Consider the following 17,849-nt stretch of genomic DNA (forward strand, 5'->3'; position numbering starts at 1 on the left):
AGCACAGCTCTGTGCAGGAGAACCTCTTTCACTGTTCATTTCTAAGGATCCGTTTGAACCAATGCTGCAGATCCATGTACTGGTTCATTGCCTGAGAGTGGGCAACGGGATCCATCACCAGGTCATGGAAGAGATTGCGTGACCTGGCCATTAGGACCTCTGGGGGCAAGCGGATGCCCTCAGGAAGCCTCTGGTTGCCCACAATGAAGTGATTGAGGCGTCTCCTTTCCACACACGTGCGCAGGCTCTCGCTGATATCCATCAGCCGGCTCACAAAATGTCTCCTGCGCCACTGTGACGCGGGCAAGATGCTCAGGAGGTGCATGACAATGGTCTTGATGGTATAGGTGGAAAAGCCTAAGCCCAGCTGAAGACGAGTGAAGAACTGCAGGCATTTCAGGTGCAAGCTGTCAGGGGGAGCCTGCCTGGCGATGTACCTGAAGAACTTCATCTCGGCCACAGCGTAGCTCTCTGGCCAGATTGTGCTGGAGGTGTGGGCTTGCCTAGGCTGGCTGCTCACAAAGACGTCTGAGTTGCCTTGCCGCAGCCCAAAGAGGATCTCGATCCGGTAGCTTTCTCTGCCGTTGGTCACCTTGAACTGGCAGGAGCGTCTGGGGGGCAGCAGCACTAAATGCCAACTGTGTGACTCAAGCAAAGCCGGCCAGATTGCTCTCACCAGCTGGTAGAACCAGCAGGCAGTTTTCTCCACGTCCAGGTAGGAGCCCGTGCACAGGGTATGAAGGAGGCTGGGATCCTGATGCCTCCTCAGCTCCTCCTCAGGGTGGTGCAGGAAGCACAGCATGTGCTCACCCTGCTGCTCACTCGTGCAGGTGCACTCCTGCTGCACGCGGATGTGGAAGTTCCTCAAACGCCTCTGCCATGCAGTGCCCAGCTCTAGGTGGAAGCTGTGCCCTCGAGGAGGTGTCATGGGTATGAGCACCTGGTACACAACATCCTGCTCACGGGGACTCCAACCTTCGAAGGCACTGCCCACCCCAATGGCTCCTTGCAGCACCGGATAGAAACTGTTGGACAAGACCCGTCGAAAATAAATTGCAAAATGCTCCATCAGGGTTCTTGTCCACATGCATCCTCCCTGCAGGTCCTGCACAGGCCACTGTACGCGCTCCATTATGATTCTTCCAAAGTTGTCGGCACGATCACGGAATTCTTGCACTTGATTTCCAACGTCATTGACGTTTGCTGCATTGGCAGCTTCATTGCCAGCTTCATTGGCAGCAGCATTGTCGACATCCTCTGCACGGCCATCATCACTGTCGTCTTCCTCCACCTCCATTTCATTGTCTCCTTCATCTTCATTTCCAAAGTCTTCTTCATGTGCATGCACATTTTCAACCTCCTCTTCATTTACACCATCATGTGCTTCTCCTTGCTCCTCTGTCCTCAGGCTCCCTTTCCTCCACATATACCACAGTGCCAAGAGAAGGAGCAGGAGCCCAGCAAGAGCCCAGAGCTGCCAGTGCTGCCGGGCAGAGGAGAGCAGGTCTCCCCAGGCCAAGACACCCTGCTTCAGCAGGACCAGCTGCTCCACCTCCCGCTGCAGATGAATCTTCTCCTCTTCCTGGAGCTTGGCACGCACCTCCATTCGCAGACGTGTCACCTCGTCCAAGCCATTACCCACGGGCTGTGGGTACTGGACTAAACTTGGCAAGAGCAAGAGCCACAATACCCAGGTATCCATGGTCTGCAGGAGGATGGAGAGAAGGCCTTGAGAGGGAGGGGCTGAGAGGGAGGCAGCTGGCAGCAGGGATTGTGGGGGGCAGCAGGGACAGGAATTCCAGGGATCTGGGAGCAGGAAGCACAGGACCCCAGAGAGCTGGCAAGCAGCCAGGCCCGTTCCGCTGCCCAAGCAGCAGCAGCAGCAGCAGCAGCAGCAGCAGCAGCAGCAGCACGGTGTCCTGCCCAAGGCTGGGCCATGAGGGGCTGTTCCTGGATGCAGGGGGAAAAGCCAGCCCCGGGTACTGCGTTTCTGCCCCGGCCCTTATCCCTAGCCCAGCCTCCCCACCATGTGTGCACTCACCGCTTGCCCAAGCAATACAGGGCCAGCGTTACCTGCTGGGGCCTTGTATAGCTGCCCCCATTTGTGACATGGCCCCGTCACGTCATGGACGTCACAGTACACCACAGCCAGCCCAGCCCCACCCTTTGTCCCCACCCCAGCTCAGACTGTCGCAGGGGCCCTGGGGTACCGGTTAAGGCAGCCTTTGAGTGAATCTTCTTCAAAGAACCTCTCTTGGCCCTTCTCTTGTCTTTTTTCTCAGCTGCCCTCCACTGGCAATCTCATAGATATCCATGTTGGAAGGCACTCTTGAGGATCACGGAGTCAAAGCCTTGACTCCATGCTGAGCTTCAGTTAAATCTCTGAGTCTATAAAAGCTGCACTTTGGTTTCAGCCCTGCTGCTTTTCTGAAGAATGAGCATGACAGCATCCTCCTGGCTTCCCCACACCACTTGTGGACCAGGCCTCTGGAGAGCACTCCTTTTTTCTACTCCAGAAAGAGTTTCCCAGCACAATTGTTCTGCATTAGAAAGATGTCTTTTAGGTGACCAGTTCCAGATAGATTGGTCTGTCTTTCTGTGCATAAACAGGCACAGCTACACAGACTGCAGTGATGAACCGCCATCTAAGAGTCGCAGGCTGCTATTGTAGCTCTTCCCCCTGATTCCTACCCAAAAATGCTCAACCCCATCAGCACCATCATTAAGCTCTAGACAGGTGGAACCCCGCCTTACATAAAGGGTGAGCCCAGCGCCCCCCCCTTCCCTGCCTGTGTCTTCTGCAGGGTTACAAAGATATAAACCAGAGGGCTATTGTGGTGGTCAGCAGCTTGCCTGAAGGCCTCACGCTTTCATTTCATCCTAATTTTAGAACTGAAGCAGAAGTAATTCTATAAGTACTTTAATGATGAAACTTAACCAGTGTGGACCGTTAGGGAGCAGGCCCGGACCGTTGGGGACACCAGCAGCTATTGGCTGTTTGACCGGGTGGCAACTGCTTCAACCAATGTGGACTGACCAGGCAGACATTCAGATCTGCAAAGGAAGAGAGCACTCAATAAAAGTTGCTTGCTGTGCATGAAGCTTGGTGCGTGTGTATGGTGCCATTCCTGCCTCCACAATCAAAGTGGCAGAGGGGTTCCATACAGTAGGAAACTGGAGAAGTCTTGTTCCTTCCGAGTACCTCAGGCAGTGGGGGAAGGAAGAGGGTGATGCACCTGGGAATTAGGATAAAAAAGGAGGCTGCGGCCTTGTCCTGGGTCTCAAGAAATCGAGACACCCCAAGGGGAAATGTCCCTTGGCCTCTCCCTTTATTCCAATACTATTACAGGACTCCTCTGTGTCCTCCCTGGAGATAACCTCTGGCGTTGTGAAGTTTGTTCCCCACAGGGACACACCCTACTCTTTCAGTGCTCATTCTCCAGCTCTTCTCTGCTTTCTAACACATCTAGAAGCCCGTGTCCTTGCTGCTGCACGGATCTCCCACGGCTCTCTGCCAGCAGCACTCCAGAGCTCCCAGCTCCAGCTGGCAGGGCCTCAGCGCCTGCCCTGTGCCCTCCCGCCCTGACGGCCACACCAGGCCCTGCTTGCCGTCCTCATGGTGGCACTCCTGGCCCCAGCGTTCTCCAAGGCCTTCTCCGGGGGCACCTTCTTGCGGCCTTTCACTCTCTGCACCAGGCCCAGCAGAGACCTGAGAGCGGCAGTGGACAAGGGCCTGCAGGGACAGCACCAGGCCCAGTGGCTTCCCTCTGACAGCGGGCCGGCTTGGGCTGGAGATGCACAAGAAATTCTTGCCTCTCAGGCTGCTCAGGCCCTTGCCTACACACACTGCCCACAGCAGCTGTGGCTGCCCCATCCCTGGCAGCGTTCCAAGCCAGGCTGGACGGGGTCTGAAACAAGCGGGCCCAGGAGAAGGTGTCCCTGCCCTTGGCAGCAGGGTTGCAACAAGACCATTTTTAAGCATCCTTCCAAGGGAGGCCCTTCTGGTCTTCTGTGGTCGCAGGGGCCGCGGTCAACTGGACTTAATTTCTGATTAGAACCAATTCACCACTGCAAGTATGGCCAATTTCAAGGAGACTCTTCACAAGCTCAGATTCACAACTTGTTGCTTTTACCTACACTACAGGTCTGGTTGAGGTCAATAAAGTCTTGCATGATCCAGGTTCTGGAATCTTGTCCTTTATTGAATCAAGAGCAACGAAATTTCCAGGTTGCTACTCATAAAAGCACTAACTATAGAACATAGTTGTGTGTCCCCAGCAGACAGAGACACGATATATGTCTTTACTACTACATTAAAAAAAACTCTTATATATTAAACTCCTTATATATACAATATAACATTTATAATTGCTACGTATGATATAAATGTATCAATTTTTTGGAAATTTTAAAATAACATGTTTTCATCCATATAAGATATAAGTGCCCTATGAGCATTAATACGTATCACAACTTAGAGTGACGCTAAATATTGGCTATATTGCATTCTTTAAACAAAATTACATATTTGACCCTTTAGAATAATTTCTTCTCATGATATAATAGTTACATAATTCATGTAGTTGACAATATTTATATTATTCCATTGGCTTTTATGATATTTTACTATTATATATGATAATTGATAAGCTTTCTAGCATATAATATGTACACAGGGGATATATATACACAAATTAACAACCTAGATCTTTACATATACAAAGTATCAGGTCAGCTCCAACACAGTTGGTACAATGCTGACCTGAAGGATTCCCATGAGGGAAGAAGGAGAAACAACGTCCATTCAGCAATCCCAAACATTGCCCAGGGATTGTGGAGTCTCCCTCCCCAGAGAGAGAGAGTCAACAACCTTGATCCGAACGCAATCCTTTGTAGTGTAGAGCGGGAAGACCTGCCGGGAGCACCCCTGAAGCAAATGATGCCACCAGTGGTCCTTTCAAACATTCCCTCATCTGAGATTCTGAGATTCGTGTCTCGGCACAAGATGAAGCCCTCAGAGGGAAAATGGACTCAAAGAAAGAGGTGGGGGAATAATAGCATTTCCTTGTGCATGTTCCTTGATCTTTGGAGCCAACCTGGTCATCACTGGATGCAGTGCTGGGGAGGCTCTTGAGACCACACTGCTGCTGCTGCTGCTGCTGCTGCTGATGGCATAGTGCTGCTACGCAGCGTTTTCCCTTCCCTCTCCGAAACCTACCTTCTCCCTTCTTTTCCCATCTCTCCTGAGAACTGGTTCTCTGCCCCCCGGTGTGAGCCTCACAAGCACAGCTCTGTGCAGGAGAACCTCTTTCACTGTTCATTTCTAAGGATCCGTTTGAACCAATGCTGCAGATCCATGTACTGGTTCATTGCCTGAGAGTGGGCAACGGGATCCATCACCAGGTCATGGAAGAGATTGCGTGACCTGGCCATTAGGACCTCTGGGGGCAAGCGGATGCCCTCAGGAAGCCTCTGGTTGCCCACAATGAAGTGATTGAGGCGTCTCCTTTCCACACACGTGCGCAGGCTCTCGCTGATATCCATCAGCCGGCTCACAAAATGTCTCCTGCGCCACTGTGACGCGGGCAAGATGCTCAGGAGGTGCATGACAATGGTCTTGATGGTATAGGTGGAAAAGCCTAAGCCCAGCTGAAGACGAGTGAAGAACTGCAGGCATTTCAGGTGCAAGCTGTCAGGGGGAGCCTGCCTGGCGATGTACCTGAAGAACTTCATCTCGGCCACAGCGTAGCTCTCTGGCCAGATTGTGCTGGAGGTGTGGGCTTGCCTAGGCTGGCTGCTCACAAAGACGTCTGAGTTGCCTTGCCGCACCCCAAAGAGGATCTCGATCCGGTAGCTTTCTCTGCCGTTGGTCACCTTGAACTGGCAGGAGCGTCTGGGGGGCAGCAGCACTAAATGCCAACTGTGTGACTCAAGCAAAGCCGGCCAGATTGCTCTCACCAGCTGGTAGAACCAGCGGGCAGTTTTCTCCACGTCCAGGTAGGAGCCCGTGCACAGGGTATGAAGGAGGCTGGGATCCTGATGCCTCCTCAGCTCCTCCTCAGGGTGGTGCAGGAAGCACAGCATGTGCTCACCCTGCTGCTCACTCGTGCAGGTGCACTCCTGCTGCACGCGGATGTGGAAGTTCCTCAAACGCCTCTGCCATGCAGTGCCCAGCTCTAGGTGGAAGCTGTGCCCTCGAGGAGGTGTCATGGGTATGAGCACCTGGTACACAACATCCTGCTCACGGGGACTCCAACCTTCGAAGGCACTGCCCACCCCAATGGCTCCTTGCAGCACCGGATAGAAACTGTTGGACAAGACCCGTCGAAAATAAATTGCAAAATGCTCCATCAGGGTTCTTGTCCACATGCATCCTCCCTGCAGGTCCTGCACAGGCCACTGTACGCGCTCCATTATGATTCTTCCAAAGTTGTCGGCACGATCACGGAATTCTTGCACTTGATTTCCAACGTCATTGACGTTTGCTGCATTGGCAGCTTCATTGCCAGCTTCATTGGCAGCAGCATTGTCGACATCCTCTGCACGGCCATCATCACTGTCGTCTTCCTCCACCTCCATTTCATTGTCTCCTTCATCTTCATTTCCAAAGTCTTCTTCATGTGCATGCACATTTTCAACCTCCTCTTCATTTACACCATCATGTGCTTCTCCTTGCTCCTCTGTCCTCAGGCTCCCTTTCCTCCACATATACCACAGTGCCAAGAGAAGGAGCAGGAGCCCAGCAAGAGCCCAGAGCTGCCAGTGCTGCCGGGCAGAGGAGAGCAGGTCTCCCCAGGCCAAGACACCCTGCTTCAGCAGGACCAGCTGCTCCACCTCCCGCTGCAGATGAATCTTCTCCTCTTCCTGGAGCTTGGCACGCACCTCCATTCGCAGACGTGTCACCTCGTCCAAGCCATTACCCACGGGCTGTGGGTACTGGACTAAACTTGGCAAGAGCAAGAGCCACAATACCCAGGTATCCATGGTCTGCAGGAGGATGGAGAGAAGGCCTTGAGAGGGAGGGGCTGAGAGGGAGCCAGCTGGCAGCAGGGATTGTGGGGGGCAGCAGGGACAGGAATTCCAGGGATCTGGGAGCAGGAAGCACAGGACCCCAGAGAGCTGGCAAGCAGCCAGGCCCGTTCCGCTGCCCCAGCAGCAGCAGCAGCAGCAGCAGCAGCAGCAGCAGCACGGTGTCCTGCCCAAGGCTGGGCCATGAGGGGCTGTTCCTGGATGCAGGGGGAAAAGCCAGCCCCGGGTACTGCGTTTCTGCCCCGGCCCTTATCCCCAGCCCAGCCTCCCCACCATGTGTGCACTCACCGCTTGCCCAAGCAATACAGGGCCAGCGTTACCTGCTGGGGCCTTGTATAGCTGCCCCCATTTGTGACATGGCCCCGTCACGTCATGGACGTCACAGTACACCACAGCCAGCCCAGCCCCACCCTTTGTCCCCACCCCAGCTCAGACTGTCGCAGGGGCCCTGGGGTACCGGTTAAGGCAGCCTTTGAGTGAATCTTCTTCAAAGAACCTCTCTTGGCCCTTCTCTTGTCTTTTTTCTCAGCTGCCCTCCACTGGCAATCTCATAGATATCCATGTTGGAAGGCACTCTTGAGGATCACGGAGTCAAAGCCTTGACTCCATGCTGAGCTTCAGTTAAATCTCTGAGTCTATAAAAGCTGCACTTTGGTTTCAGCCCTGCTGCTTTTCTGAAGAATGAGCATGACAGCATCCTCTTGGCTTCCCCACACCACTTGTGGACCAGGCCTCTGGAGAGCACTCCTTTTTTCTACTCCAGAAAGAGTTTCCCAGCACAATTGTTCTGCATTAGAAAGATGTCTTTTAGGTGACCAGTTCCAGATAGATTGGTCTGTCTTTCTGTGCATAAACAGGCACAGCTACACAGACTGCAGTGATGAACCGCCATCTAAGAGTCGCAGGCTGCTATTGTAGCTCTTCCCCCTGATTCCTACCCAAAAATGCTCAACCCCATCAGCACCATCATTAAGCTCTAGACAGGTGGAACCCCGCCTTACATAAAGGGTGAGCCCAGCGCCCCCCCCTTCCCTGCCTGTGTCTTCTGCAGGGTTACAAAGATATAAACCAGAGGGCTATTGTGGTGGTCAGCAGCTTGCCTGAAGGCCTCACGCTTTCATTTCATCCTAATTTTAGAACTGAAGCAGAAGTAATTCTATAAGTACTTTAATGATGAAACTTAACCAGTGTGGACCGTTAGGGAGCAGGCCCGGACCGTTGGGGACACCAGCAGCTATTGGCTGTTTGACCGGGTGGCAACTGCTTCAACCAATGTGGACTGACCAGGCAGACATTCAGATCTGCAAAGGAAGAGAGCACTCAATAAAAGTTGCTTGCTGTGCATGAAGCTTGGTGCGTGTGTATGGTGCCATTCCTGCCTCCACAATCAAAGTGGCAGAGGGGTTCCATACAGTAGGAAACTGGAGAAGTCTTGTTCCTTCCGAGTACCTCAGGCAGTGGGGGAAGGAAGAGGGTGATGCACCTGGGAATTAGGATAAAAAAGGAGGCTGCGGCCTTGTCCTGGGTCTCAAGAAATCGAGACACCCCAAGGGGAAATGTCCCTTGGCCTCTCCCTTTATTCCAATACTATTACAGGACTCCTCTGTGTCCTCCCTGGAGATAACCTCTGGCGTTGTGAAGTTTGTTCCCCACAGGGACACACCCTACTCTTTCAGTGCTCATTCTCCAGCTCTTCTCTGCTTTCTAACACATCTAGAAGCCCGTGTCCTTGCTGCTGCACGGATCTCCCATGGCTCTCTGCCAGCAGCACTCCAGAGCTCCCAGCTCCAGCTGGCAGGGCCTCAGCGCCTGCCCTGTGCCCTCCCGCCCTGACGGCCACACCAGGCCCTGCTTGCCGTCCTCATGGTGGCACTCCTGGCCCCAGCGTTCTCCAAGGCCTTCTCCGGGGGCACCTTCTTGCGGCCTTTCACTCTCTGCACCAGGCCCAGCAGAGACCTGAGAGCGGCAGTGGACAAGGGCCTGCAGGGACAGCACCAGGCCCAGTGGCTTCCCTCTGACAGTGGGCCGGCTTGGGCTGGAGATGCACAAGAAATTCTTGCCTCTCAGGCTGCTCAGGCCCTTGCCTACACACACTGCCCACAGCAGCTGTGGCTGCCCCATCCCTGGCAGCGTTCCAAGCCAGGCTGGACGGGGTCTGAAACAAGCGGGCCCAGGAGAAGGTGTCCCTGCCCTTGGCAGCAGGGTTGCAACAAGACCATTTTTAAGCATCCTTCCAAGGGAGGCCCTTCTGGCCTTCTGTGGTCGCAGGGGCCGCGGTCAACTGGACTTAATTTCTGATTAGAACCAATTCACCACTGCAAGTATGGCCAATTTCAAGGAGACTCTTCACAAGCTCAGATTCACAACTTGTCGCTTTTACCTACACTACAGGTCTGGTTGAGGTCAATAAAGTCTTGCATGATCCAGGTTCTGGAATCTTGTCCTTTATTGAATCAAGAGCAACGAAATTTCCAGGTTGCTACTCATAAAAGCACTAACTATAGAACATAGTTGTGTGTCCCCAGCAGACAGAGACACGATATATGTCTTTGTCTTTACTACTACATTAAAAAAAACTCTTATATATTAAACTCCTTATATATACAATATAACATTTATAATTGCTACGTATGATATAAATGTATCAATTTTTTGGAAATTTTAAAATAACATGTTTTCATCCATATAAGATATAAGTGCCCTATGAGCATTAATACGTATCACAACTTAGAGTGACGCTAAATATTGGCTATATTGCATTCTTTAAACAAAATTACATATTTGACCCTTTAGAATAATTTCTTCTCATGATATAATAGTTACATAATTCATGTAGTTGACAATATTTATATTATTCCATTGGCTTTTATGATATTTTACTATTATATATGATAATTGATAAGCTTTCTAGCATATAATATGTACACAGGGGATATATATACACAAATTAACAACCTAGATCTTTACATATACAAAGTATCAGGTCAGCTCCAACACAGTTGGTACAATGCTGACCTGAAGGATTCCCATGAGGGAAGAAGGAGAAACAACGTCCATTCAGCAATCCCAAACATTGCCCAGGGATTGTGGAGTCTCCCTCCCCAGAGAGAGAGAGTCAACAACCTTGATCCGAACGCAATCCTTTGTAGTGTAGAGCGGGAAGACCTGCCGGGAGCACCCCTGAAGCAAATGATGCCACCAGTGGTCCTTTCAAACATTCCCTCATCTGAGATTCTGAGATTCGTGTCTCGGCACAAGATGAAGCCCTCAGAGGGAAAATGGACTCAAAGAAAGAGGTGGGGGAATAATAGCATTTCCTTGTGCATGTTCCTTGATCTTTGGAGCCAACCTGGTCATCACTGGATGCAGTGCTGGGGAGGCTCTTGAGACCACACTGCTGCTGCTGCTGCTGCTGCTGCTGATGGCATAGTGCTGCTACGCAGCGTTTTCCCTTCCCTCTCCGAAACCTACCTTCTCCCTTCTTTTCCCATCTCTCCTGAGAACTGGTTCTCTGCCCCCCGGTGTGAGCCTCACAAGCACAGCTCTGTGCAGGAGAACCTCTTTCACTGTTCATTTCTAAGGATCCGTTTGAACCAATGCTGCAGATCCATGTACTGGTTCATTGCCTGAGAGTGGGCAACGGGATCCATCACCAGGTCATGGAAGAGATTGCGTGACCTGGCCATTAGGACCTCTGGGGGCAAGCGGATGCCCTCAGGAAGCCTCTGGTTGCCCACAATGAAGTGATTGAGGCGTCTCCTTTCCACACACGTGCGCAGGCTCTCGCTGATATCCATCAGCCGGCTCACAAAATGTCTCCTGCGCCACTGTGACGCGGGCAAGATGCTCAGGAGGTGCATGACAATGGTCTTGATGGTATAGGTGGAAAAGCCTAAGCCCAGCTGAAGACGAGTGAAGAACTGCAGGCATTTCAGGTGCAAGCTGTCAGGGGGAGCCTGCCTGGCGATGTACCTGAAGAACTTCATCTCGGCCACAGCGTAGCTCTCTGGCCAGATTGTGCTGGAGGTGTGGGCTTGCCTAGGCTGGCTGCTCACAAAGACGTCTGAGTTGCCTTGCCGCAGCCCAAAGAGGATCTCGATCCGGTAGCTTTCTCTGCCGTTGGTCACCTTGAACTGGCAGGAGCGTCTGGGGGGCAGCAGCACTAAATGCCAACTGTGTGACTCAAGCAAAGCCGGCCAGATTGCTCTCACCAGCTGGTAGAACCAGCAGGCAGTTTTCTCCACGTCCAGGTAGGAGCCCGTGCACAGGGTATGAAGGAGGCTGGGATCCTGATGCCTCCTCAGCTCCTCCTCAGGGTGGTGCAGGAAGCACAGCATGTGCTCACCCTGCTGCTCACTCGTGCAGGTGCACTCCTGCTGCACGCGGATGTGGAAGTTCCTCAAACGCCTCTGCCATGCAGTGCCCAGCTCTAGGTGGAAGCTGTGCCCTCGAGGAGGTGTCATGGGTATGAGCACCTGGTACACAACATCCTGCTCACGGGGACTCCAACCTTCGAAGGCACTGCCCACCCCAATGGCTCCTTGCAGCACCGGATAGAAACTGTTGGACAAGACCCGTCGAAAATAAATTGCAAAATGCTCCATCAGGGTTCTTGTCCACATGCATCCTCCCTGCAGGTCCTGCACAGGCCACTGTACGCGCTCCATTATGATTCTTCCAAAGTTGTCGGCACGATCACGGAATTCTTGCACTTGATTTCCAACGTCATTGACGTTTGCTGCATTGGCAGCTTCATTGCCAGCTTCATTGGCAGCAGCATTGTCGACATCCTCTGCACGGCCATCATCACTGTCGTCTTCCTCCACCTCCATTTCATTGTCTCCTTCATCTTCATTTCCAAAGTCTTCTTCATGTGCATGCACATTTTCAACCTCCTCTTCATTTACACCATCATGTGCTTCTCCTTGCTCCTCTGTCCTCAGGCTCCCTTTCCTCCACATATACCACAGTGCCAAGAGAAGGAGCAGGAGCCCAGCAAGAGCCCAGAGCTGCCAGTGCTGCCGGGCAGAGGAGAGCAGGTCTCCCCAGGCCAAGACACCCTGCTTCAGCAGGACCAGCTGCTCCACCTCCCGCTGCAGATGAATCTTCTCCTCTTCCTGGAGCTTGGCACGCACCTCCATTCGCAGACGTGTCACCTCGTCCAAGCCATTACCCACGGGCTGTGGGTACTGGACTAAACTTGGCAAGAGCAAGAGCCACAATACCCAGGTATCCATGGTCTGCAGGAGGATGGAGAGAAGGCCTTGAGAGGGAGGGGCTGAGAGGGAGGCAGCTGGCAGCAGGGATTGTGGGGGGCAGCAGGGACAGGAATTCCAGGGATCTGGGAGCAGGAAGCACAGGACCCCAGAGAGCTGGCAAGCAGCCAGGCCCGTTCCGCTGCCCAAGCAGCAGCAGCAGCAGCAGCAGCAGCAGCAGCAGCAGCAGCAGCACGGTGTCCTGCCCAAGGCTGGGCCATGAGGGGCTGTTCCTGGATGCAGGGGGAAAAGCCAGCCCCGGGTACTGCGTTTCTGCCCCGGCCCTTATCCCTAGCCCAGCCTCCCCACCATGTGTGCACTCACCGCTTGCCCAAGCAATACAGGGCCAGCGTTACCTGCTGGGGCCTTGTATAGCTGCCCCCATTTGTGACATGGCCCCGTCACGTCATGGACGTCACAGTACACCACAGCCAGCCCAGCCCCACCCTTTGTCCCCACCCCAGCTCAGACTGTCGCAGGGGCCCTGGGGTACCGGTTAAGGCAGCCTTTGAGTGAATCTTCTTCAAAGAACCTCTCTTGGCCCTTCTCTTGTCTTTTTTCTCAGCTGCCCTCCACTGGCAATCTCATAGATATCCATGTTGGAAGGCACTCTTGAGGATCACGGAGTCAAAGCCTTGACTCCATGCTGAGCTTCAGTTAAATCTCTGAGTCTATAAAAGCTGCACTTTGGTTTCAGCCCTGCTGCTTTTCTGAAGAATGAGCATGACAGCATCCTCCTGGCTTCCCCACACCACTTGTGGACCAGGCCTCTGGAGAGCACTCCTTTTTTCTACTCCAGAAAGAGTTTCCCAGCACAATTGTTCTGCATTAGAAAGATGTCTTTTAGGTGACCAGTTCCAGATAGATTGGTCTGTCTTTCTGTGCATAAACAGGCACAGCTACACAGACTGCAGTGATGAACCGCCATCTAAGAGTCGCAGGCTGCTATTGTAGCTCTTCCCCCTGATTCCTACCCAAAAATGCTCAACCCCATCAGCACCATCATTAAGCTCTAGACAGGTGGAACCCCGCCTTACATAAAGGGTGAGCCCAGCGCCCCCCCCTTCCCTGCCTGTGTCTTCTGCAGGGTTACAAAGATATAAACCAGAGGGCTATTGTGGTGGTCAGCAGCTTGCCTGAAGGCCTCACGCTTTCATTTCATCCTAATTTTAGAACTGAAGCAGAAGTAATTCTATAAGTACTTTAATGATGAAACTTAACCAGTGTGGACCGTTAGGGAGCAGGCCCGGACCGTTGGGGACACCAGCAGCTATTGGCTGTTTGACCGGGTGGCAACTGCTTCAACCAATGTGGACTGACCAGGCAGACATTCAGATCTGCAAAGGAAGAGAGCACTCAATAAAAGTTGCTTGCTGTGCATGAAGCTTGGTGCGTGTGTATGGTGCCATTCCTGCCTCCACAATCAAAGTGGCAGAGGGGTTCCATACAGTAGGAAACTGGAGAAGTCTTGTTCCTTCCGAGTACCTCAGGCAGTGGGGGAAGGAAGAGGGTGATGCACCTGGGAATTAGGATAAAAAAGGAGGCTGCGGCCTTGTCCTGGGTCTCAAGAAATCGAGACACCCCAAGGGGAAATGTCCCTTGGCCTCTCCCTTTATTCCAATACTATTACAGGACTCCTCTGTGTCCTCCCTGGAGATAACCTCTGGCGTTGTGAAGTTTGTTCCCCACAGGGACACACCCTACTCTTTCAGTGCTCATTCTCCAGCTCTTCTCTGCTTTCTAACACATCTAGAAGCCCGTGTCCTTGCTGCTGCACGGATCTCCCACGGCTCTCTGCCAGCAGCACTCCAGAGCTCCCAGCTCCAGCTGGCAGGGCCTCAGCGCCTGCCCTGTGCCCTCCCGCCCTGACGGCCACACCAGGCCCTGCTTGCCGTCCTCATGGTGGCACTCCTGGCCCCAGCGTTCTCCAAGGCCTTCTCCGGGGGCACCTTCTTGCGGCCTTTCACTCTCTGCACCAGGCCCAGCAGAGACCTGAGAGCGGCAGTGGACAAGGGCCTGCAGGGACAGCACCAGGCCCAGTGGCTTCCCTCTGACAGCGGGCCGGCTTGGGCTGGAGATGCACAAGAAATTCTTGCCTCTCAGGCTGCTCAGGCCCTTGCCTACACACACTGCCCACAGCAGCTGTGGCTGCCCCATCCCTGGCAGCGTTCCAAGCCAGGCTGGACGGGGTCTGAAACAAGCGGGCCCAGGAGAAGGTGTCCCTGCCCTTGGCAGCAGGGTTGCAACAAGACCATTTTTAAGCATCCTTCCAAGGGAGGCCCTTCTGGTCTTCTGTGGTCGCAGGGGCCGCGGTCAACTGGACTTAATTTCTGATTAGAACCAATTCACCACTGCAAGTATGGCCAATTTCAAGGAGACTCTTCACAAGCTCAGATTCACAACTTGTTGCTTTTACCTACACTACAGGTCTGGTTGAGGTCAATAAAGTCTTGCATGATCCAGGTTCTGGAATCTTGTCCTTTATTGAATCAAGAGCAACGAAATTTCCAGGTTGCTACTCATAAAAGCACTAACTATAGAACATAGTTGTGTGTCCCCAGCAGACAGAGACACGATATATGTCTTTACTACTACATTAAAAAAAACTCTTATATATTAAACTCCTTATATATACAATATAACATTTATAATTGCTACGTATGATATAAATGTATCAATTTTTTGGAAATTTTAAAATAACATGTTTTCATCCATATAAGATATAAGTGCCCTATGAGCATTAATACGTATCACAACTTAGAGTGACGCTAAATATTGGCTATATTGCATTCTTTAAACAAAATTACATATTTGACCCTTTAGAATAATTTCTTCTCATGATATAATAGTTACATAATTCATGTAGTTGACAATATTTATATTATTCCATTGGCTTTTATGATATTTTACTATTATATATGATAATTGATAAGCTTTCTAGCATATAATATGTACACAGGGGATATATATACACAAATTAACAACCTAGATCTTTACATATACAAAGTATCAGGTCAGCTCCAACACAGTTGGTACAATGCTGACCTGAAGGATTCCCATGAGGGAAGAAGGAGAAACAACGTCCATTCAGCAATCCCAAACATTGCCCAGGGATTGTGGAGTCTCCCTCCCCAGAGAGAGAGAGTCAACAACCTTGATCCGAACGCAATCCTTTGTAGTGTAGAGCGGGAAGACCTGCCGGGAGCACCCCTGAAGCAAATGATGCCACCAGTGGTCCTTTCAAACATTCCCTCATCTGAGATTCTGAGATTCGTGTCTCGGCACAAGATGAAGCCCTCAGAGGGAAAATGGACTCAAAGAAAGAGGTGGGGGAATAATAGCATTTCCTTGTGCATGTTCCTTGATCTTTGGAGCCAACCTGGTCATCACTGGATGCAGTGCTGGGGAGGCTCTTGAGACCACACTGCTGCTGCTGCTGCTGCTGCTGCTGATGGCATAGTGCTGCTACGCAGCGTTTTCCCTTCCCTCTCCGAAACCTACCTTCTCCCTTCTTTTCCCATCTCTCCTGAGAACTGGTTCTCTGCCCCCCGGTGTGAGCCTCACAAGCACAGCTCTGTGCAGGAGAACCTCTTTCACTGTTCATTTCTAAGGATCCGTTTGAACCAATGCTGCAGATCCATGTACTGGTTCATTGCCTGAGAGTGGGCAACGGGATCCATCACCAGGTCATGGAAGAGATTGCGTGACCTGGCCATTAGGACCTCTGGGGGCAAGCGGATGCCCTCAGGAAGCCTCTGGTTGCCCACAATGAAGTGATTGAGGCGTCTCCTTTCCACACACGTGCGCAGGCTCTCGCTGATATCCATCAGCCGGCTCACAAAATGTCTCCTGCGCCACTGTGACGCGGGCAAGATGCTCAGGAGGTGCATGACAATGGTCTTGATGGTATAGGTGGAAAAGCCTAAGCCCAGCTGAAGACGAGTGAAGAACTGCAGGCATTTCAGGTGCAAGCTGTCAGGGGGAGCCTGCCTGGCGATGTACCTGAAGAACTTCATCTCGGCCACAGCGTAGCTCTCTGGCCAGATTGTGCTGGAGGTGTGGGCTTGCCTAGGCTGGCTGCTCACAAAGACGTCTGAGTTGCCTTGCCGCACCCCAAAGAGGATCTCGATCCGGTAGCTTTCTCTGCCGTTGGTCACCTTGAACTGGCAGGAGCGTCTGGGGGGCAGCAGCACTAAATGCCAACTGTGTGACTCAAGCAAAGCCGGCCAGATTGCTCTCACCAGCTGGTAGAACCAGCGGGCAGTTTTCTCCACGTCCAGGTAGGAGCCCGTGCACAGGGTATGAAGGAGGCTGGGATCCTGATGCCTCCTCAGCTCCTCCTCAGGGTGGTGCAGGAAGCACAGCATGTGCTCACCCTGCTGCTCACTCGTGCAGGTGCACTCCTGCTGCACGCGGATGTGGAAGTTCCTCAAGCGCCTCTGCCATGCAGTGCCCAGCTCTAGGTGGAAGCTGTGCCCTCGAGGAGGTGTCATGGGTATGAGCACCTGGTACACAACATCCTGCTCACGGGGACTCCAACCTTCGAAGGCACTGCCCACCCCAATGGCTCCTTGCAGCACCGGATAGAAACTGTTGGACAAGACCCGTCGAAAATAAATTGCAAAATGCTCCATCAGGGTTCTTGTCCACATGCATCCTCCCTGCAGGTCCTGCACAGGCCACTGTACGCGCTCCATTATGATTCTTCCAAAGTTGTCGGCACGATCACGGAATTCTTGCACTTGATTTCCAACGTCATTGACGTTTGCTGCATTGGCAGCTTCATTGCCAGCTTCATTGGCAGCAGCATTGTCGACATCCTCTGCACGGCCATCATCACTGTCGTCTTCCTCCACCTCCATTTCATTGTCTCCTTCATCTTCATTTCCAAAGTCTTCTTCATGTGCATGCACATTTTCAACCTCCTCTTCATTTACACCATCATGTGCTTCTCCTTGCTCCTCTGTCCTCAGGCTCCCTTTCCTCCACATATACCACAGTGCCAAGAGAAGGAGCAGGAGCCCAGCAAGAGCCCAGAGCTGCCAGTGCTGCCGGGCAGAGGAGAGCAGGTCTCCCCAGGCCAAGACACCCTGCTTCAGCAGGACCAGCTGCTCCACCTCCCGCTGCAGATGAATCTTCTCCTCTTCCTGGAGCTTGGCACGCACCTCCATTCGCAGACGTGTCACCTCGTCCAAGCCATTACCCACGGGCTGTGGGTACTGGACTAAACTTGGCAAGAGCAAGAGCCACAATACCCAGGTATCCATGGTCTGCAGGAGGATGGAGAGAAGGCCTTGAGAGGGAGGGGCTGAGAGGGAGCCAGCTGGCAGCAGGGATTGTGGGGGGCAGCAGGGACAGGAATTCCAGGGATCTGGGAGCAGGAAGCACAGGACCCCAGAGAGCTGGCAAGCAGCCAGGCCCGTTCCGCTGCCCAAGCAGCAGCAGCAGCAGCAGCAGCAGCAGCAGCAGCAGCAGCAGCACGGTGTCCTGCCCAAGGCTGGGCCATGAGGGGCTGTTCCTGGATGCAGGGGGAAAAGCCAGCCCCGGGTACTGCGTTTCTGCCCC

General features: G+C 52.6%; 3 protein-coding genes across 3 annotated transcripts; all 3 read right to left on the reverse strand.

The window, feature by feature from the left end:
- Window positions 1-28: 28 nt before the first annotated feature.
- Window positions 29-5,238, reverse strand: LOC132073511 (inositol 1,4,5-trisphosphate receptor-interacting protein-like 1). Its single transcript, XM_059472603.1, has 4 exons — window positions 5,219-5,238; window positions 3,610-3,733; window positions 1,525-1,705; window positions 29-1,413 (listed from the first exon to the last, which is right to left on the reverse strand). The coding sequence occupies exons 1-4, from the start codon at window positions 5,236-5,238 to the stop codon at window positions 29-31; spliced, it is 1,710 nt and encodes a 569-aa protein (XP_059328586.1).
- Window positions 5,239-5,310: 72 nt separating this feature from the next.
- LOC132073512 (inositol 1,4,5-trisphosphate receptor-interacting protein-like 1) lies at window positions 5,311-6,954 on the reverse strand. Its single transcript, XM_059472605.1, has one exon. The coding sequence runs from the start codon at window positions 6,886-6,888 to the stop codon at window positions 5,311-5,313; it is 1,578 nt and encodes a 525-aa protein (XP_059328588.1). The 5' UTR covers window positions 6,889-6,954.
- Window positions 6,955-15,877: 8,923 nt separating this feature from the next.
- On the reverse strand, window positions 15,878-17,521 carry LOC132073513 (inositol 1,4,5-trisphosphate receptor-interacting protein-like 1). Its single transcript, XM_059472606.1, has one exon. The coding sequence runs from the start codon at window positions 17,453-17,455 to the stop codon at window positions 15,878-15,880; it is 1,578 nt and encodes a 525-aa protein (XP_059328589.1). The 5' UTR covers window positions 17,456-17,521.
- Window positions 17,522-17,849: the final 328 nt, after the last annotated feature.

This window comes from Ammospiza nelsoni, chromosome 5, assembly GCF_027579445.1.
Source record: "Ammospiza nelsoni isolate bAmmNel1 chromosome 5, bAmmNel1.pri, whole genome shotgun sequence".
Taxonomy (NCBI): Eukaryota; Metazoa; Chordata; class Aves; order Passeriformes; family Passerellidae; genus Ammospiza; species Ammospiza nelsoni.

Bases quoted from the DNA above. Each gene is read 5' to 3' on its own strand.
- LOC132073511 (XM_059472603.1), bottom strand. From the start codon at position 5,238: ATGGGAAAAGAAGGGAGAAG. The intron at 3,734-5,218 runs GTAGGTTTCGGA...CTGTCCCTGCAG, and splicing joins ATGGGAAAAGAAGGGAGAAG to GCCCTTGTCCACTGCCGCTC. The intron at 1,706-3,609 runs GCAAGCAGGGCC...ATCCTCCTGCAG, and splicing joins GGAGTGCCACCATGAGGACG to ACCATGGATACCTGGGTATT.
- LOC132073512 (XM_059472605.1), bottom strand. From the start codon at position 6,888: ATGGAGGTGCGTGCCAAGCTCCAGGAAGAGGAGAAGATTCATCTGCAG.
- LOC132073513 (XM_059472606.1), bottom strand. From the start codon at position 17,455: ATGGAGGTGCGTGCCAAGCTCCAGGAAGAGGAGAAGATTCATCTGCAG.